At 38.9% G+C, this 20,357-nt stretch overlaps 2 protein-coding genes across 4 annotated transcripts in view; one reads left to right on the top strand and one right to left on the bottom strand.

Moving 5' to 3' along the window:
• LOC145456660 (flavin-containing monooxygenase 3-like) overlaps positions 1–20,357 on the top strand; it is a 266,805-nt gene that overhangs the window by 155,300 nt on the left and 91,148 nt on the right. The window lies entirely within an intron of this gene.
• Positions 1,106–20,098, bottom strand: LOC145457377 (aurora kinase C-like). Of its 3 annotated transcripts, none has more exons than XM_080335578.1 (5): positions 18,336–20,098; positions 16,834–17,064; positions 11,672–15,901; positions 11,102–11,262; positions 3,914–11,034 (listed from the first exon to the last, which is right to left on the bottom strand). In XM_080335578.1, exons 2-3 carry the CDS (start codon positions 17,028–17,030, stop codon positions 15,400–15,402), a joined length of 699 nt encoding a protein of 232 aa, XP_080191704.1. In that variant the 5' UTR covers positions 17,031–17,064; positions 18,336–20,098; the 3' UTR covers positions 3,914–11,034; positions 11,102–11,262; positions 11,672–15,399. The 3 variants fall into 3 exon arrangements, with proteins under 3 accessions (XP_080191706.1, XP_080191704.1, XP_080191705.1); XM_080335579.1 differs by lacking the exon at positions 18,336–20,098 and having other exon boundaries at positions 11,672–14,276; positions 15,673–15,901; positions 16,834–18,329; XM_080335580.1 differs by lacking the exons at positions 11,102–11,262; positions 18,336–20,098 and having other exon boundaries at positions 1,106–9,966; positions 14,205–14,276; positions 15,673–15,901; positions 16,834–18,329.

The raw sequence follows: 20,357 nt of genomic DNA, 5'->3' as shown, positions 1-20,357 counted from the left end.
ATCGCTCTAACATGATAAGTATATTATAATTAATCTTATCAGCGCGGCATAGTACATTCGAGTAAATTCATTTAATTAGCTTATGTTTATGAAATTATTTGGTTTCCGAATTCTATCTAAAACGGAAACTGACGAGTATCGGTAAAAGCAGTCTTAAACCGTAGTCACTTATTACGTGGAGGGAGTCGATAGCGAAGTACTCGTGTATTTTGTAGTACTCAAGTATAGGTTTTATCTGCTTGCGCTATACTTAATCAAGTGATTAACTATTTACACTGCATCTACTTCTATTTCAGAGTATTCGGTTTTCAGGTAAACTATACCTGCAATACTTACTTTTTAACTCACTCGGAAATCATCACTTCTTGTACTTTACTCGAAATTTACTGCAACTAAATGTTGAAATGTACTGTTATCAGCGGTCTTGATGAGTGGTGCTAGTTTCATCTATATCCTACGACGCATTTTTGCGCAGCAGAATGACTTATCGCAATAAAAATAACAAAAATACTTCGATAATTTGCGAACTCTCACTGCACAAAAACGTTAGTACTCTAGGTCTATTTCTGTTTAATACTGTAGCTATCATGAAGTTGATGTACTCCAATATCATAAGGACTTGAGAGTATTTGGTACATGTAGGCAAAAAACCTACTTGGGTATTCTCAAGACGTACGAGTACTTCTATACTTAACAACTCTGGAAGTTAGCGCAGTTTGTGGCATTTGTATGCAATCGAAATTTGCGTGCTTCTCACTTACCTTATGTTAATAGTTTTCCTTTTCTATCTACTTTACAAGATTCAGTGTAGAAGTTTAGTGAAAGTGTAAGAGTTTAGCAAAAGCATTTTTTGATAATAGCACTTGTCAAGGTGATACAAACGTAACCTCAAACTACTTTAAACTAATTGTACTTGTATTCCAGCAAAATTACGAATCGTTGAGTATCGAGCGATAGCCTCTATCATACTTGCGGAAAATAGGGATTTGGTACACGAGTATCAAATTAGAGTAAATTGAGTACACTTGAGAGGTTATTAGTGATTCTGCTGGAGTTTATATGAAGGGAAGTCCTGATAAAACCTTGATTATTTCAGAAAAGAATAGAGGGCTTCTTTCGATATTTTGATAGTCTTCGTCGTAATGTCGGATGTCGTGAAATTGTATACATGCCATCTAGTACTACGGAAAATGTCAAGGCTGGTACTCAATGGTTCTGTTAGTAATTATATGGAATGTGTGGGAATCGAATTGGAGCGTAAAGTATGCTCCTATGGCATAGAGCCCTACGAAATGAGTCCACATACCCCGTAAAATTCCACTCCAGGCGCTGCGGCTTAGCTCAAGCGAAAAAGTATTTCGTACTTTAGGTGTCAAATCATCTTTCTTGTGATAAATAAGCATAGGGAGAATTAATCAGAAAATTTTGTAGAGTACCGTAGGCATCGATACATTGAGTGAAATGGGCTTCCTTATCTTAAATTGAAACGGACAGAATAAATCGAAACAATTTGCAGATTGGGCAGGTATCGTATGTTTAGTGTCGTTGGTATTGTTAAACGTTGTCGCCGGTAGCCGTTGGTATACAATTACGAGTGTGAAAAGGATTTGCATGCCCTGTGCAGAGTATCGCAGTAGTGAACATATTTTTCGCGTGACGAAACACGATCGCTGTTTAAATGTTAATGCATGCATTTCGATTACCGAGTTGCTATACAATAGAGATGACTCTACATTAGATCGTGCAGTGTACTTCGATTAAAACCATAACACCACATGTAAATCTATTCGCACAACTCGATGATGTTGGTATAGTGTTACTAAAATTAATTATTACCTATTTACACAACATAAAAATACCAATTCATGTCGTAGTAAGTAAGTTTATTGAACTCGTGCTTGATGAAAACGAATGGCGACAAGTATGCTGTTGTGTTTGAGTGAAAAATAATTATTTAGAGTAGTGACAGTTTGTGACCAGCGAATGCAAATCGATCATGATATTACAATATACGCTTTCGTCAACATAACGACTTGGCGCAGGAGAAACACTTTAACATTTTTTCAATAACTGGAATCTTGAAACTTGTTGCTTGTGAGATTTACAGCTGGTGCACAAAGAGGTTAGCGACCATTTTGTACGATAGTATGTTTTAGGTGTATTGTTGCGTGGATAATGATATGATGACTCAGCACTTTTCGTTAGCAAAGTAAATTGTTTTGCGCGTTAGATTTGTGGAAAGTAAGTTGAATACATACTATTTTGTGGAAGTAACTAGATTACCGCGATATCACTGGTAGGTCTCTCAAGCAGTCACCGCGGTTTCAATTTTGTAAGATGTCGCGATGTCGGTATAATGTTTTCTAAAAGTCAAACTCGGCCGGATATCATGACTGTGTAGGACTTACGATAAACATGTATTGATATTAAAGTTGACTATGTATAGGTACGTGCTACGCTACGGAAAAACAGATTTAGCCAAAAGCCTGTATAGAACTGCGTTGGTTTTGAAAGTGTTACATCATGAAATGCCTCACGAAATTTGGTATGGTGCATTGTTATTATGTCCTACAACTGGGTACCAACGTTCAAGGTGAGAATTTAAGGTTTAGCATGCTAATTCTGTTATTAAAATTGACTATGTATGGGTATATGCTATGTTCACGAAAAACAGATATGTGTAAAAGTCGGTATTCGACTGCGATAGTTTCAAAGGTGTTCCATCATTAGATGTGTGATGAAATTTAGCATGGTTCATTGTCATAATGTCCTACAACTACGTATCAAGTTTAGAGTTGGGATTCAATGTTAAGCATGGTAATTCCGTTATTAAAGTTAGCTATGTATGAGTACGTGCTATACGCCCCCGCAAAACAGATATACGCAAAAAGTCGATGTAGAGCCGCGTTAGTTTTAAAGTTGTTCCATCATGAAATGTGTGATGGGATTTGGTATGGTGCATTGTTATAGTGTCCTATAATCGCGTACCAACTTTCAAGGTGGGAATTCAATGTTTAACACGGTAATTCTGCTATTAAAATTGACTATGCATAGGTATATGCTATGTTCACGCAAAACAGATATGCTTAAAAGTCGGTATTCGACTGCGTTAGTTTTAAAGGTGATCCATCATTAGATGTGCGATGAAATTTAGCATGGTGCATTGCCACAATGTCCTACAACTACGAATCAAGTTTAGAGTTGGGATTCAATGTTAAGCATGGTAATTCCGTTATTAAAGTTGACTATGTATAGGTACGTGCTATACGCTCCCGCAAAACAGATGTACGCAAAAAGTCGATGTAGAGCCGCGTTAGTTTTCAAGTTGTTCCATTATGAAATGCGTGAAGAAATTTGGTATGCTGCATAATCACAATGTCCTACAACTACGTACCAAGTTTCAAGGTGAGGAGTCACATATTAGCATGGTAATTCTGTTATTAAAGCTGACTATGGATATGTACATGCTACCGAAAACGGATTTACGCAAAAGTTGCTATAGAACTGCGTTAGTTTTAAAGTTGTTCCATCATGAAATGTGTGATGAAATTTGGTATGCTGCATAATCACAATGACCTGGAGCTCATTTAGATACGTTTTTAATGTAGTTACACACTCTAGTTATTTTGATGTAAAGAAAAAAATCATTCGATAACTCGATACAACTAGTTAACACGCGTTGATGTAACTTTCCTCATTTGTATGCATAGCCTACGCGAAATTGGTAACCGAATTTTTCGATTAGTTGATATTCCGTATTTTATTTAAAACTGAAACTGTTAAGTACTACTTAAAGTGTTATAAAGTGTGAAAAAGTGTACAAGTAGAATTATTATTATGTCATGAATAAGTAGTTTACAAATTCATACGATTTTTCTTGTTGCGTTCCGGGATAAAATGTAATTTTTCGCTCTTTTTATTTTTTATTTTTTCAATAATATTAGTATTCATTTTACAAAAAACGTCGTGTAAAGATAAAGTACTTGAACATTTCGTAGTGCTCAAGTGTAAGTTTTTAAACTATTACCTTGACAAAATTTTCAGAATAGCAACTTTTGCGTAAATTCTGTCTTGCATTTAGTTGCCGGCTCTGAAAGCAAGCAAAGTTTGTGGTATTTGCGCAACATAGAAATTTGTACATTTCACGCTTATCTTATGTCGAAAACATAAGTTAGTTAAAGTATTTCGAATCATGGGTATGAATGATTTTAAAAAACCCAAATATGTCGCATCCAAACTTCGTGAATATTTTCGATTAGTTTTTTCGATTCTATCTACTTTAAAGGATTCAGTGTAGAAGTTTCGAAACTTGCATGAATTACAAGCTACATAATTCAATTAGTTAACACGCGTTGATGTAACTTTCCTCATTTGTATGCATAGCCTATGCGAAATTGGTTACCGAATTTTTCGATTAGTTTATATTCCGAATTTTATTTAAGTACTACTAAAATTGCTGCAAAATATGAAAAAGTACACAAGTAGAATTATTACTATGTCATGAATAAGTAGTTTACAAATTCATACGATTAGGTATGTGCTACGCTCCCGCAAAACAGATTCACGCAAATGTCGGTATAGAACTACGTTGGTTTTAAAGTTGTTTAATCATGAAATGCGTAACAAAATTTGACGTGGTACATTGCCATAATGTCTTAAATGCAATTATACTGCCAGATAGTTATAGCGAGAGGGTTTCGATGGTGACGTACTTGTATAATGCACATTTTGGAGAGATTAAGTAAGGAATGATCTCAGATAAATCCATTAAATTAAGGTATAGGAAGTAGCTATTTACGAATAAAAGTTAGTATTCTAGGTCTGTATTTCTGTTTAATACTGAAAATGTCATGAAGTTGAAGCAATTTGAAATCATAAACACTTTAGTATTAGGTACATATACGCGAAAAGCTACTTTAGTATTCTGATGGAGTGCAAATACTTGTTTACTTATCAACTTTGAAGGCTTGCGCAGTTTGTGGTGTGATACGCAAAATTAGTGTGTTCAAATCAGACCTGCCGTAAACATAGTGATGTCGCATTAGTCCTAAATACACATGATAGAATATCAAGGAAAAGTATCATCTAACGCAGGGGTTCTCAACTTTCCTTGTATAACGGGCCGCATTTTAATAGCAAAAGACGCTGCGGGCCGCAGAACTATGTTACCTTGCATTCATGGGCTACTATTAAATTTAGGCTATTGTAGCCGATTTACCAGTCGTATTCCGGCATTTAGTACATTTCTATGCATTATAAAGTAATAATGAACAGCGTTCGTAAGTTTGCAGCTGCTGCTTGTGAGAATATGTATCTTCTAGTGGCGCAAGTAAATCCCTTCATGGAGCGTGCATTACATTCGTTGTCAAGTCGGTATATGCAACTTCAAATCCTTCCACCAGAGATCCGAACTCTTTGTTCCAATGCGTGGGCGAGCAAGTATAAAATTACTATAACTTTTGCGTTACAGAGACCATTATCACATTGAGCTCTGAGTGATATGAGAAGAAATCTGGTGTTTCGGGGCATTTCTGAGCAAAACAATCAACATTTCTCCTTTCCGTTCATGCGTAGGGCACTGTACCAATAGTTACAGAAGTCAGCTTTGTCAAGTTGATATTTTTCGCTGGTCCCCTCCCCACGTTTGCCCAGCCAGTATTTCTCTGCATATATGTCCACTCTGATGAAATTCAACCAGATAATTATAGTTATACAATCTCGGTGGATTCATCCAAGGCTGCGTAAAAGTAGTCTACGCGGCAACGTGTTTCAGAACAGGCGATAAAAGATTGACTGGTATTGATGTTACTCGTCTGGTCAGGATTGAATCAGACGATTGCATCTTCGAAATTTGTCTGGTGATGTTGTCCTTGCTGCCAAGTTCCGGAAACAGCAAATATTCGCAAAGTATGTTACGATTTTATTGAAATCACACCTTCTATATCAGATTTCTTGGGTTTAGCGATATTCGAAGCAATTTTAAACGATGCGTCTGTAACGTCGTCGGCAATCTCAACAACCGTTCGCAGTGAGTCAAACACTCTTTAAAAGTGTAGGCCTACTAAGAAGCGGGATTCTCTTGAACCAGAGTCCAGCCGAATAATGATTCAAAACAATAACAATCTGAAGTCGAGCATATATCAAGAAACGAGAGCACATTGAAGCAGTGGTTCTCAAACATTTTTTAGTCACGCCCCCCCCCCCCTTTTTGATAGGGAAAAATTTCGTGCCCCCTTATCGTCATATCACTAAATGCAACCAGAATGCTAGCAATACAAACGGCTAGTTTGATGGCATGGAAGGTTATAGCCGTTGATCAGAGAATTTTCAAATATGAAATTCGGACTATACACAGAGAAATAACAGTGAATTAGGGATAAATTGCGCGCAGCGCGAAATTTTTTTCAGTTGACCGCACCTTCGCGCCCCCTTCAGATGCTTCACGCACCAAAGAGGACGCGTGCCCCGAGTTTGAGAACCACTGTCTTCAAGAATGAGTAATCAAACGAAACAGAGACGGTGCGATAAAAGAGCTAAGTATCTAAATTAATTTGTAACAATACCGTGTCATTAGTAATTGCGTTTATAATGAAAGATGTCGCGGGCCACAAAATATACGTCTGCGGGCCGCATGCGGCCCGCGGGCCGCGGGTTGAGAACCCCTGATCTAACGTATAATGAATGTGATTTATTTTTCGGAAGCAAGTCATTATCAAAACATAGTGATCAAAATTATCGCAGAGCAATACCGATTTTGCGTAAATTCCGTTATGCGTCTTACTACGTTACTAGGGATTATGTAGTTAGTTACGAAATTAGGTGTGCTATCTTCCCAATCGGTATGGAACAACATCAAAATCATCACAAAGCAATATCGACTTTTGCTTCGTAACTGCGAGTTAGGAATCGTTAACTTTATATCTTGTGAAGTAGAGAGTAGTTTAAGGGTATGTTAGTATAACCTTGACGAGTGCTATTGTCACACTCGATCATCATCTTTAAATCAGGGTTATCTCAATGATGTTGACTAAATTTACGGCTTCAGAACGCGCTAATTAGATCTAATCGTTATAACGCTGGGGTTCGCGTACAGGCATCGGAAGTGTTTGAATAATTAAAGTCCCGCGAATCGCACGCCTGCGGCTATAGTTCGTTCGATTATTTTCGCTTGGGATTCGCGTATATGCTACTGAGCTGTTACGACTTTAGAAAATTATACAAGACTATTCGGAACGCGCACATGCTAGTGATTTGTTTCCGTAGCTCCGAACTTGAGAATCGCTTGCTCGCGTCTAATGAAAATAAGTCGTAAAATGTGGAGGTTGCAGAGACCGTAACTTGTATACATAAAATCAAGTTTAAAAATATGGATGGATGAGTTATCTCTGACCAATAGAGTAATATAACTGCCGCATTTTATATTAAGTAATTAGTGATGATGTGTATAATTTTGATATATCATCATATAAAACCACATTGTGTGAGACTACCTGTCAAAATTGCGCGAAGCGTCGACTCTAATTTCCCGGCTTATAGCAAACAACGACGCTGGAATTCCACTTCAGATGCAGCAAAGTATGTGCGACTACTTGTAAAAATTGCGTTAAGGTACATTTCTCGGCTTATAACAAATACCGACGCTGAAATTCTACTTCAGATGCAGCAAAGTGTATGCGTCTGTCTGTATGGATTGCGATTTTTTCGAAATAAATGAACATTAATTAATTAGTGATGATGCCATTTCTCAATATTTATGGAGGTTTTGTGTATCATATATAATCTTAAATACACATAAATTGATTCTGATAATGTATATCCAAACAATCGTTGCAGACTCTGAATGTTACCTAGGTCCTTATCACAAAAAATCATGCATCAGAAGCGTAGGGGTTCATATTATCAAGTCGCAGCGCTCAAAATCGCATTTTATATTAAGTAATTAGTGATGATGTGTAGAATTTTGATATTAATAATATTATCCGGAGAATATAACCTTACATAGGCATCATAGTTTTCGCATTTATGTATAATCTGAATAGGAATTTAAATACATAGTCCTAAATACACATAATAGAAAATCTGTCGATTCTAGCCAAGGTAAGTTTTGACGCAGCAATCATAAGTCGTAAAATGTGGAAACTGCAGAAACCGTAACTTGTACACATAAAATCAAGTTTAAAAAATATGGACGGATGATATTAGTCCTAAATACACATAATACAATATCTGAGAAAAGTATCAAGATGCGGCAATCAATGCAGCGATGATATAGCAATGGATGGATGATGTGGCACTATAGACGTGACGCTTGATGATGTGGCACAGATGATGAAGTAGCAGATGAATGTTCCCTTAGGGCATGAAAATGGGCGTGGCAATTAGGATGACGTGGCGCTCTCTGATTGGACGGCGTATATTTGATCAACCCTCACTACTATTGAGTTCCCCGATTAGGTTACAAGTAGGGATGTTGCGAACTCCTGAAAGGTTCTGGTTCGTGTGAACACGAACATTTACAAAAGGTTCGTTTTGAACGCGCACGTGAACACAAACCTCTGAATACGTCACAAGTCTACTTTCAAACACTAAATTTGGATATAACCAAGTACGTGTACATTGTACAATACTTGAGAGACCGAATCGGTTAGTTTCTTAAAACGAAAAAATAGTAGATTGGCACTCTTACGTTTGATGGTAATGCAGCCGCGTTTGATGTTTTAGGCAGGTTGGCTAAATCACACCTAGGCCACTTGATTCGACATCATATTTATGCTTGTGTCTGAAACTTTATCATATACCATTAGTGTTGCAATTGCGAGCTGGTAGAGGAGTTTCTCAAAGCTCAAAATGATAAAGTCGAGTCTATGATGGCTGTAACAAAAAGTTACAAAAGGTGCGAAAACGTGCCCTAGTCATAACTGTACCTTTTCTGTACGATCATAAATAGTTATCACTAGTGTAGATTTGTATATAAAACTTGAGGATCATATCATCGGGACCAGCAGGCCTGTGTACTGTTACACGGAACTATACTCTTATATAATTGCGAACACCTACGTGTTATATTTTTGGAATTATTTACATGCTAAATTTGTTTGTTGTAAATGTTCCGGTTTAGGAAGCAATACAATATCGGTTTCACACACCCACAAGTGGTACTTCAATTAGTTTTAGAAGCACTGTTCTAGGGCTAGCGTTTAGGGCGTAGCGTCCTAGCTCAGTCGAAACGTCCTTTTCCAAAATGACATATCGTTGAAAAACGTCCAGTATTCGAGAAATACCAACCTGATCGAGAATTTCAACAATGGCACTAATTGAAATGGTTACCTTTGCATCAAAATCACCCACGTTTTCCTTAATATCATCAACGATTTGTTGAAGCTCTGTGTGACAAAAGATTCAATCTCGCCACAACCGCTCTCCAACCTTGAAAGGACGGCCTGTCTTCAGGAACTGGGTCTCAACAGTTTTTCATCATATCCACCAGAGGTTCCGGGTATGCGTTTGAAACTTTGGATACGTCGGGGCGCAGGTGTTTCTTGACAACGTGATGCTCAAGCAATATGATATTTTGCATATCCAAATCGAAATATCATAAACCGAATTAATTTAAATTCTACTAAGTCTGGAAACGCGTCCCTTATCCCAGAGAAAAGCGTAAAAATAGATTAGAGACCTATTTAACGTAGGCTAGGCCTATATACAGGGATCCTCCAGCGACATACTATCACTATATTCTTTATAGTCTATGACTATAGGCTACTAGTTACTGCACTGGTTTTCTATATTCATTGAGAAAATCATGCCCTTTGTTAAAGACACACGCCAATCGGTTATCTTATATACCAATGCGCGACACTAAAAATTTATAGAGTAGCCTATTTGTTAACCTGAATATATCAAATAATATACAAACCTACATACGGAGGTAGATCTGTGAGAATGGTGTACTGCAGAATCCCAAATCTGAAAATGTAAAGGCGAATTCACACATAGGCTACCCGGTTCGCACGGTAAATTCGTGCGTAACGCACGTATCGCAAGACTCAATTCACACATTCACGACTCGCGATCACTGTACGGTAGTCGTGCGACGACCAACCGGGCGTATATTCACACTGCCGCGGTCGATCAACCACGGTTGCAAGCGGTAAACCCTGATTTCATTCCAGTTTGCTATGCCTCTTCAACATATATAAGTATGACAGGCCTATATAAAGCCCAGGTGGTTAGTAAGGAGTACTCATAGGTTTTGTCTACTTTTTCAATAGGTTGAGTTTTATATCACTTCCATGCAACAACATAACTATCTACTTTTTGCACTTTGGAATATTTGTACCTATTTGTAGTGTCACAGGTCAGTTTGCGACAGTCACAAAGATGCACCCTGCAATTTCAAGGTGACCACCTCTGCCAAAACTATTCGAGCCATCAACCAAATATACTATTCAAAACTACTTGATCACCTTTCATTTCCTATACTTGAAGTAGTTTCCACATGTCTCTGAAATTGCTAATTCTACTTGAAGGCGAGTGAAACTTTACAGCAATACTAAGGTTTGAGTAGCAACGCTGAATATTCTGAACACCTTGGATAAATAGTCACCTATTCCTGATCATTCCAAGAAATCAAGTGTGCCTTACAATACAGAATTGAATTTTCAATCATGTTATGCAATAAAATGACGAACAATAAAATGAAATGGTTACACTTGAAAGCAACATCTGCAAATACAGAATGCATACATTTGAAGAAACAAGAATGATATGCAATACAACGGTACCAATTAAATCGATGCAGTAATAATCATAATAGACAAAACAGTATGCATGAAATAACAGTGCTAGTTTTCAACTGGTTCTTGTGATCATAAACTTGGAAAAATTTGCGTAATGTCCTTCATTATTGCAGCAGCGCACACAGCCTCCGTTGACTCACAACTGTGCCGCCATAAAGTTCGCAAAATGATCATATTAGTCCAGGGTGCAGAACACTGGTCAATGCTCTTCTGTAGAAACTTTTATCATCTCACCCTGAATAAGATATAATCTATATGTTACATGCATATCGTGACAAGTCATACATCACAGCTACACCTACCTGCATCAAATGTCTGTCATCATAGTATCTTCGCTCTTCCCTGGTAATTGTCTGCCAATTGTAGAGTTCAATGATGCGTTGTTGGTCGATGCAAGAGATGACGTAGCAGTGCTAGTTTACACATCAGCTGGGTTCACATCATTTGTCTTTGGCAGTGGTTTCTAAATCCCAATATTAAAAGCTTACTTTACAGCAATATCTTTGAATTTAATACGTCATAAAGAATTTTACTTCATGCAAAGATTCACCACAATTCACACTATCTGATGTTGCCACTTTCTTCAATATCTGACAGGTTGTCAACAGTGACACAGATCAGTATGGTCAACAAAGAAGCTAAAAATTTATACTTTATCACGACCTAGCGTTGGATGCGAGAAACATTTCCTGGTAGTATGACGTGCTATCTTGTGCAAATGCAGCATTTCAACTAGGAATAAATGAATATTTTTCCCCCTTTGCCAAAAATTGCTCCTCGAAGTCTACCATCGAGTTTTCACTTGCCCCACTGAATGAAGTTACAGCAGTAATACTAAAGTGAACATTAGAAATGAATGGAAATGGACATACCAGTTGTTTGCAGTACACCAGCAATTGCTGTTGATGTAGGCTTTCTTCAACAACTGGCCTGGTTTTTTAGTACGGTAGTGGAAAGGATTATAGAGTACAATTTCTGTAAACAGATGTAGTAAGATTGAAAAGACACCATTATGTAGCCTAGTAAAAATGCATGCATCAGTATAACATCAATCTGAACTCATTCTAGTTGATGAAATGAAATATTGTTGCAGGAATGAGCAATATTACCAACTTCTATCAAATACCTAAGTACTCATTTGCTAATCACAACACAGGACATGGAATTATAGGTTAAAATGTCAAATGCAAATAATTAACATCAACTACTTATACCCAAGGATAACAAGCTTATGAAATGACTTGCAGCGGTCCTTCAATCAGACACACACATTAAACCAGAATAAGTGAATAACAGGCAGCCCTTTGATCACAAGCACTGATTTATCAGGTATGCAGAAAACAGACTGCCGTAGAAACACGTGCAGCTGAGTCAGCCTGATCGCACCATCGTCGTCTGACGCAAAACACGCATCGCATAGTAATATACAATAACCACAACTGGCGAGCATACACAACAAAACGACTGATTACTACTGCATATTACAGCATGGCCGCACCATCATACCGGCATGCCGTCTGGCACGTATCCATACACCCTACCGGTAAACTCACCTTCCCATATCATATATTTCTTCGTACAACCAATATACACCCTGAACACAACACATAAGCACTGTTATTCGATAATTACTCAATACATTCATCTCAACAAGCTGCTAAATCCATAGGAGCACACTTTCGACTGAGCTCACGGCAGCAACGATAGCCACGGAAATCGACCGTACGATAGCCGTAGCGACAGACGCCGTGAACGAATCGTGCATGTGTGAACATTTCCACGGCCGGCCGGCCCGATGGAAAACCGTACGGCAAAAATCGTGGCCGGGAACCGTGCATGTGTGAATTAGCCTTAAGTCTTCTTTTAAGACACCAGTCCATGTATTGGAGAAGTACAATTGCCATTAAATACGAACGAGTAAACGTCAGACTTCGTGTTTGGTCTACGACGTGGATCTGAAAATCTTTCAGGCGCAATGAACCCGAGAGTGCCCCCGATCGGTCCTGCGTAAAAATGTTGGTGAAAGACCCACTGGATTAATACTGCTACTGGTTCATAGCCTGGTTATGATTGTTCTCGGACACCGGTTACTACGCCATGATCACTGTTCTGGTGGGAGAAATTACACTACGATGAGAAATATGATCAAACTGTTCACATTAGATTGTGTAAAACTGCAATTGCATCATGTTGTCAGGATAAATGAGCTTCATAGTCAGGTTTGATCATGAGGATTAGGAGCCATTGATCTGCATTACAATCACTATTAGTCTAGGGTTGCCACACGTCCGGAATTTCCCGGACATGTCCGGAATTTCACAGCAAAATCTGCGTCCGGGGGGAATTTCTAAAATATGCCTGAATGTCCGGAAATTTGAAGGCTTGAAGTAGGCTAAAAAGTTTTTCGTGAATCAACAGAAACAATATTATTTTCAAGCAGATTTATGATATTCGAAATTCTTCTTCGCGCTGCGCGCGAGTTAGTGCAACGTATATTGATATCAGTATGGGCACCAGGCACCACCCTCGCCAAAAAAATGCAACAAAAAATAGATATAAATAACCATCATTTACTGAAATAAGTCCAATTATATAAGATAACGGTATATTCCTGGAGTTGGTTAAGGCCGATTGGCCGCTTCAGTCACAGACAGTGTTCCAAATCTTGGGATCGTTTGCCTTTATCTAGGGATCATGATGATGTTGGACGTAATAAGCTTCCTAGGCCTGAGTAAGTTTGGGCAAGCTGAAATTTTTTAGTAATCAGCTCATTCAAGTTTTGAGCTGGGCCACGACACATTTGCAAGATGGAAATGAGGTCGCGACCATAAAAGGTTGGAAATCACCGGATGTGTAACCTGCTTGTGCATTTTATAGTAGCCTATAATATATGGAAGAATGAATATTATTGACAGAATTCATTCATAAAGTTTAACAGCCAAATGCATACAGTAGCCTAAGTGCCCAGAAAGTTACATCGATTACCCTATGGTGGGCCCACGATCAGTGTTGTTTGGGGCGTAAGGGAGCAGAGAAAATGTTGTTTCGGATCTGATTAAAAGACACAATCAGATAGCCGAACCGACCAATCAGTATAACAGGGCTGTCAAACACAATCCCGACAGGCCAGACACGGCCCGCCAGATGATTTCATCCGGCCCGTGGATAAATCTATTGCGGACCCAAGCAAGTAACAATCACCATAAATCACATTACAGAGGGCCCAATTCATGACCTATGTTCCTCTCCATTTCTGTATACAGTCGATTGGCAATGCTTTGCTAGTGTGACGTCATATCAACAGACAATGTGTTATACACCCTTTTTAAATCCGCTAGTGAGCGCTAAAGAGTGTCCGGAATTTGCTCCACAAAAATATGGTAACCCTATATTAGTCATACTCACCTGAACGTGCTGTTTTGGTACTTTGCAGGATAGTTAGAGTGGCCATGGTGCTCAATCCAAAATCGCATATCTCTACCAATAAATAGATTCACCTCAGTGTAAGTCCATCACTATACGTGTCAGTGAATGTAGTTGGCTAATGGCCACCGATGACAACCATAATCAAAAACTACATTTTGCCGTTAACACTTCAACGGACATTGGCGTGAAGGTCTTCATCAAGAAGAACATTGTCAGTTTTCAAATCGAGATGAAGAGTGTTTTTACACTCATTACACCCAAAGAATTTCCGAGGCTGATGTAAATATTTCATCGGATTTTGGTTATCTGAAAATTTCGCTCTTTAGACATAGGCTATACTTATAGTTATAAATACATCGGTATTCCCAGGAACAGATATACATAAAAATCTGTATAGTAAACTGAACAAATAAAGTCATCAGCCTGAATACCGGTACGCGATTTCATTCGCTGTTTCAAACGATCGTTGAATCGTGACACTGCTGCGACCCAAGCCTTGGACAAGGCGTTCTAGTTGCGACAAAAGATATCGCTTATACTACGCGGACATATTCTCCCAATTTTATGAGTAGAGTTTAGCTTTTTTTATTGATGATGAAAATGGCACTTGCTGGATTCGGCAATAAGCCCATCAGCGAGATTCTCGTTCATGAATGCCAAGCTTGCCTGAGCTTCATACCGGTCCCGTTCTCATAAAAGCATTGATTGATAATGATGATTGGCTCAAATTCACTCTAAATCGAAGTATTATATTTTTCATCTGAACCAGCAACACAATGTGATAAGACACAATGCGATATCATGAAGAGATAGGAGGATGTCGAACGACACGCATCAGTAGCGATCCTTTACTTTAACATCCACCTCGGCATGGAGTGCCCGATGTCACAATTCTTTTCGACGTTAACCTGTTTTTGAAGCCGCGGTCCTTTCTACTAGTTCTTTCCATTCTTTGTGAGTACTTTCTTCGTCGTGTCTTTTTCTGTACTTTTTTGTCGCCGTAAGAACGGCAACGGCAGGGGAAGAGGAGTCCGGATAAACCTCCGACGGGAATCGAGCCCGATCCGTCTGCTTGATGGGCGCTTATGGTAACCACTACACTATCTCCCCTCCTCGCCATCTCATCCACGTAAGCGGTGTCTTATAAAGGCCTAGAAGTGGGACGTTGCACAAGTCAGCAGCTACGGAATAAAAATAGGGAAAATTGACCTGGTGTACATGACCGTAGTAGTCGATCAACACCATGAATACCACAAACAACAACAATAACATGCTGTTCGACGTTCGACGATATATTCGGTCGACACACCGCGCACGGGGTTTCTGAATTCTGGAATGGGTTACGTTTTCGTGCATCAACTTTAGGGTGTGAATACCTCCTCTTTTCGCTAAGAATGACCCACCACATTTCTCGATTCGTTCTACAAAATGCAATTATATGGCTTACCTCTTCCACTATTCTTAGTTTCAGGAATGACAAATCTCTTTCGTCCTTCTCTGTCTTTTTCCTTTTGCTCCAAATACTCCCAAAAAAGTCGGCGTAAGACCCATGCGGATGGAACTCAAACACCAAGCCATAACCTGATTCGATTTCCGCTACGCCAAAAGTCCGTATGATGTTACCGTGGTCAAAAGATGCCAGGATATCCGCTTCTTCTCTGAGACGATTCCGTTCACTGAAATCAGATTAGTTGCGCTTTATTTCTCGTCAAATCGAATGTTAACATCGTATTTAGTTTGTATTCATGGTAGCATTTAGCATATTTCAACAACATCTATAGATTACCCCATCATGTAGTGACTGAGGATTCTATAAAGGGGGCGCGCAACTTCTCTAGTCAGCGGGTCCGATATGGCATAATGAGGAACTTGGAGGGCCGGATTCTTGAATTGATACAATAAGCGAGGATTTATCCTCATATATAAGGAATATATCGTATATCGCAATCCATCCTTAATGTAAACTTCAACTTTAAAGCATAGAGACCCAAACATTATTCACTGAATTTGTTAACGTAATGTACTTCAATAGACGTTGAAGCCGAATAGACATCTGCGGTCGATTGAAGTTTTGAACAAGTTCTTTGAACTTTGGATGCATGTCGGACGTAAAAACCCTAATAATGACTGCACGTGAACAACAGTTAGATTGGAACGCATCTTTCCCTTGGTAATGTTGTTAATGGGGTGTGAAATTAGTGAAGTTTCGTGACAGACGGTAGCCGCGGACCGCATTATCTTGTACAAAATTCCGTCGCTGGCCTGGTCGGGCGCGTTGACCATAATATGTATTCATAACATAGCCGTACTTTGCATGCACGGACTGTAAAGTTCATATTCGGATCATAGCAGTTGAAACGATCTTCATTGCCTGATTCGAAAACATCGCTTTCGGTTCGCCTCGTCACTCAAAGCCGTATAGTCAATATCAACACTATGTATCGCCCGCATGTAAGTTCATTACGTTGTTCATTGGGTGTTTACTTCCATAGCGCATTGTGCTACCACCAAAAAGTAAAGACAAGGGCGTTTCTCAATTCACATCGCAATGCACATATCGACGACTTGACGATTGGTTAAAATTCCAATTATACGTAATTCAGCTTACTCATCCGACAGATGTTTCCGTATCAGTGTCTTCACCGCTACTTGCGACGGATAGTGCTCGTCGTGAAGGCGGTATAATTCTACGTTTGACATCCCTCCCTTTCCGATAGTCCGGATGTACTCCAATTCGTTCGGCCCGAGGAAAACCGAAGAAAGGAGATCGGACAGGGGCTTGTATCTTTCGTCACTTGCCGCCATGACTCTGGTTAAATTCGATTTTTTTCTGAAAATGCTGGAGTTGTACAAAATATACATTAGCCAATGCGATTCAAACATTGACATAAGTATACACATAAAGCTCATCGAAATCCGTCAGTAACAGTGTATACGTTCTTTAATGATCACGACTCATTCCTTTTCGATTTCATTCGTAGTCAACTTATCTTCCATTGCTTAGAACCATATCTAATCGATTCTGGTAATGTTTAGACAAGAGGTTAATTTGAGAAGTAGCTTTGAGGAATGTGCGCATTACTGGGTGTGGTACGCTTGACAGGTTTCCTTTTAGATAGTAAGTCCCGAACAACAACAACATCATATCATAAGCAAGGTATTCAAAATAGGAATGTTACGGAAAACAGGTATCATGCTAGCAAGTCATTGAAGATGAGATACACTCAACCTTAGTATCATTCCTGCTGCTGGAATCGTAAAGGACATGTATCTGCTTTGCAAAGAGCAGTTTTTCAAACGATTGGTTGGCAATGAGATTACGATACTGGAATAGCTCCATGGAATCTCTGACAACAGTACAACGTCGTCAACCCTTTCATTATATCCTACAACATTCTGACTCATCCGACCCTTGTAGTCCAGGGAAAGTGGGAATTGTATGAAATGTGACTAACTATGCATGTGTGCAACTACGAGACTTGCGGCGATGAATCACCACATTGAAAAGGTACTGCATCACTTGGCCGATGAACTCCTTTAGGTTAATCCATGACCAAATGATCAACCAAACTCCTTCAAATGCAAGCAAGTATCAGAATTAAGGTGAATGGTCTATCTAGAGGTGGTCATTAACTAAGGACTTCTAATTTTTCGAAGTACTCTGGTAGTTTTCCAATAGGCCTAATTGCAATACTTAATCCAGTAAATCTAAATCTCGCTACTTCTACTTTTATTTCGTACTATTTTGTAATTTGCTTACTTACTTTTCGCTGCTTTCGTTTTGTTATGTAAGAGTCTTATATTCCCCAATTAGAGAGAAACCCTTAACAAATTTGCTGCTGTTTTCAGTACCAACAACAATTAAATTCTCACGATAGTTAGGTAAATCCCAGGATGTTCTTTGCGCTTTCCGCAATATAGATGGAAGGGTAACTATGTTTTCAGGTAGGTATCGGTGAATATTATTTAGGTAGCGGGCTGCGTGATTCCGTTTACACCACATTGTTGTCAATATGACATAATTCGCAATCAGTTTCGTAATCTAGAATCTACGTATGGATAACATACATGTTGAAGTTTAAAATCAAATGTAATGTCAACTATATTTACCGTAACTAAAATTTCATTATATGAAATTTTTACGATCCTCCACGTCAGCACCGTTATCCGATACAACTTGTCCATATGGCTATTCGTTCAAACTATAGGTCTTATAATACGGGCGAGAGCGCCGTACCGTGACATTTTCTGAAACTCGATGTTCGAGTAAACAAAAGATTAGAATCGCTTTTCCACATCAAAACTATGATTTGCATCTCATGATGCGGTCGAATGCTTATGTTGTTTAATATTCATACCTCCTACGATGCATCAATATGTATCATGCTCCCTGCACCTTCCGTACAGCTCAATTTGTAGCTTTCGACAGCTCATGCGAACGTGTTACGACTGTTTTCACAGCTACTTACTTACGCACCTACACTACATGCTTAACCCTTTTAATGGGGGTCAGTTTTTGCAGAACTGACCATCACTTTTCAAATTCATACCGTGACCTCACCAAGACTTCAATCTGAGCTGTTCCAGTTTAAAAGTGGCCGGAGTATATCCTTATACCGTTTCCGCCCTCGATCGACACCCCATGCCATGTCTAAGCTTTTTTATAAGACTAAATAAATAAACTTTTTTTCTGAAAAATCTCTTTCTCTCTCTCATTTTTCCGGACTGACCCCCAGGGTAGCGTCAGAGAGTCAAAAATGATGCCTCAGTGCGTAGCCACCGTTGCCTGGTTTCAAACAAGCCGTCAACCATGACCGTAAGCCACGAGGCTGGCCAGATATCGAAAAATCAAAAATACATGAAAAATTTACATATGGGCTTGGTCAGTGAGTGGTCATAATGGTCAAGTTCAAGATCAGTACCGAATCGGACCCTACTGCCCAGTTAATGGCATGAAACAACGTGGTATTCTTTCTCCTGTGATATCCCACCATTTGCAGGCATAGCAAACCAGTTTATGACTCATATTCCGTCGCGAACTTGGACTTGAACATGACTATGTTCTTGAAAATCACCGAAGCGTGACCACAATTAACAAACCCCCTCACAAAACTCCTCAGAACAAGGTTTGATGTTCCAAACGGTGATAAATTACACAGAATGCCCCTACAAGTCGTCCTTCGATGTTCTGGCAGAATTTCTGACTATATTTCCCACTCGGAAAATATCTGGAAATTTTAGACATGGGTATTTTGAGCAGAACTCTTCATGTAAGATCGTCGGTATTCGAAAATTGTCATGCCCTATGCCTTCAAATTAGGTATCATATAAATCAGAAGATAGCAGGCTTTCCATAGAAACCAAATGCAGTCTTCTACGATATATACATTTGGAGAAATTGAGAGATGAACTGGAACTTGGGTCACCAGTGACCCCCCCCCCGATTAAAAGGGTTAATTACATTTGAAGCAAGCCATTTCTACTTCAATTTGAAGTAGTTTTAGATTCCTTTTCTTTTAAAGTACTATGTCTACTCGTACTTTAGTAGATTTTCGAGGCTACTTTTTACTTTTACCTCTATTTCAGTAGCTTATCTTACTACTTTGATACCCTCTGGTTCTATTTGCCGACGCCACGAACATGGAGTCACGGATGGATAATTACAAAGATGATAAAACCTCTACGTGTCAAATAAAATTATTGTTATCAATGTGTGCGATGGAGTAGCGAATACAAAGTACAACTTGGCTGAAAAGTGGAAACTGTCATTAAATAGTAAAATAGTTGCGAGCCAGTGCCTCATCCTACCGCAGCTAACATATAACCAATAATGACAAACCCTGGCAGTGCATGCACTCGCATGTAATACAGTGTCGAAATCACTTTCGCCACGCAACAGATGCTCCAGTTCACGTGAACTCGAACCTAGAGAGTGATAAGACTTTACACTTATACAGGTTTAGACAAATATAGATGAATCGAAAGTTCGTTATTATTAGTAAGGGAAACTTATGAAAATCTGTGAACTATATTGTTACCAATAAATTTCTTCACCAATATGTTAGTTAAGGTGTGTAATAACATGTGTGAAAATGTTGAAGTTCAATTCTTGTGGGAAACCCCCCAAAAAGT

This window comes from Botryllus schlosseri, chromosome 15 (genome assembly GCF_051294905.1).
Source record: "Botryllus schlosseri isolate E-star chromosome 15, Bs_hap1, whole genome shotgun sequence".
NCBI classification, from domain to species: domain Eukaryota; kingdom Metazoa; phylum Chordata; class Ascidiacea; order Stolidobranchia; family Styelidae; genus Botryllus; species Botryllus schlosseri.
The sequence above is the reverse complement of the archived record's forward strand: the minus strand, read 5'-3'. Positions and strand labels throughout refer to the sequence as shown.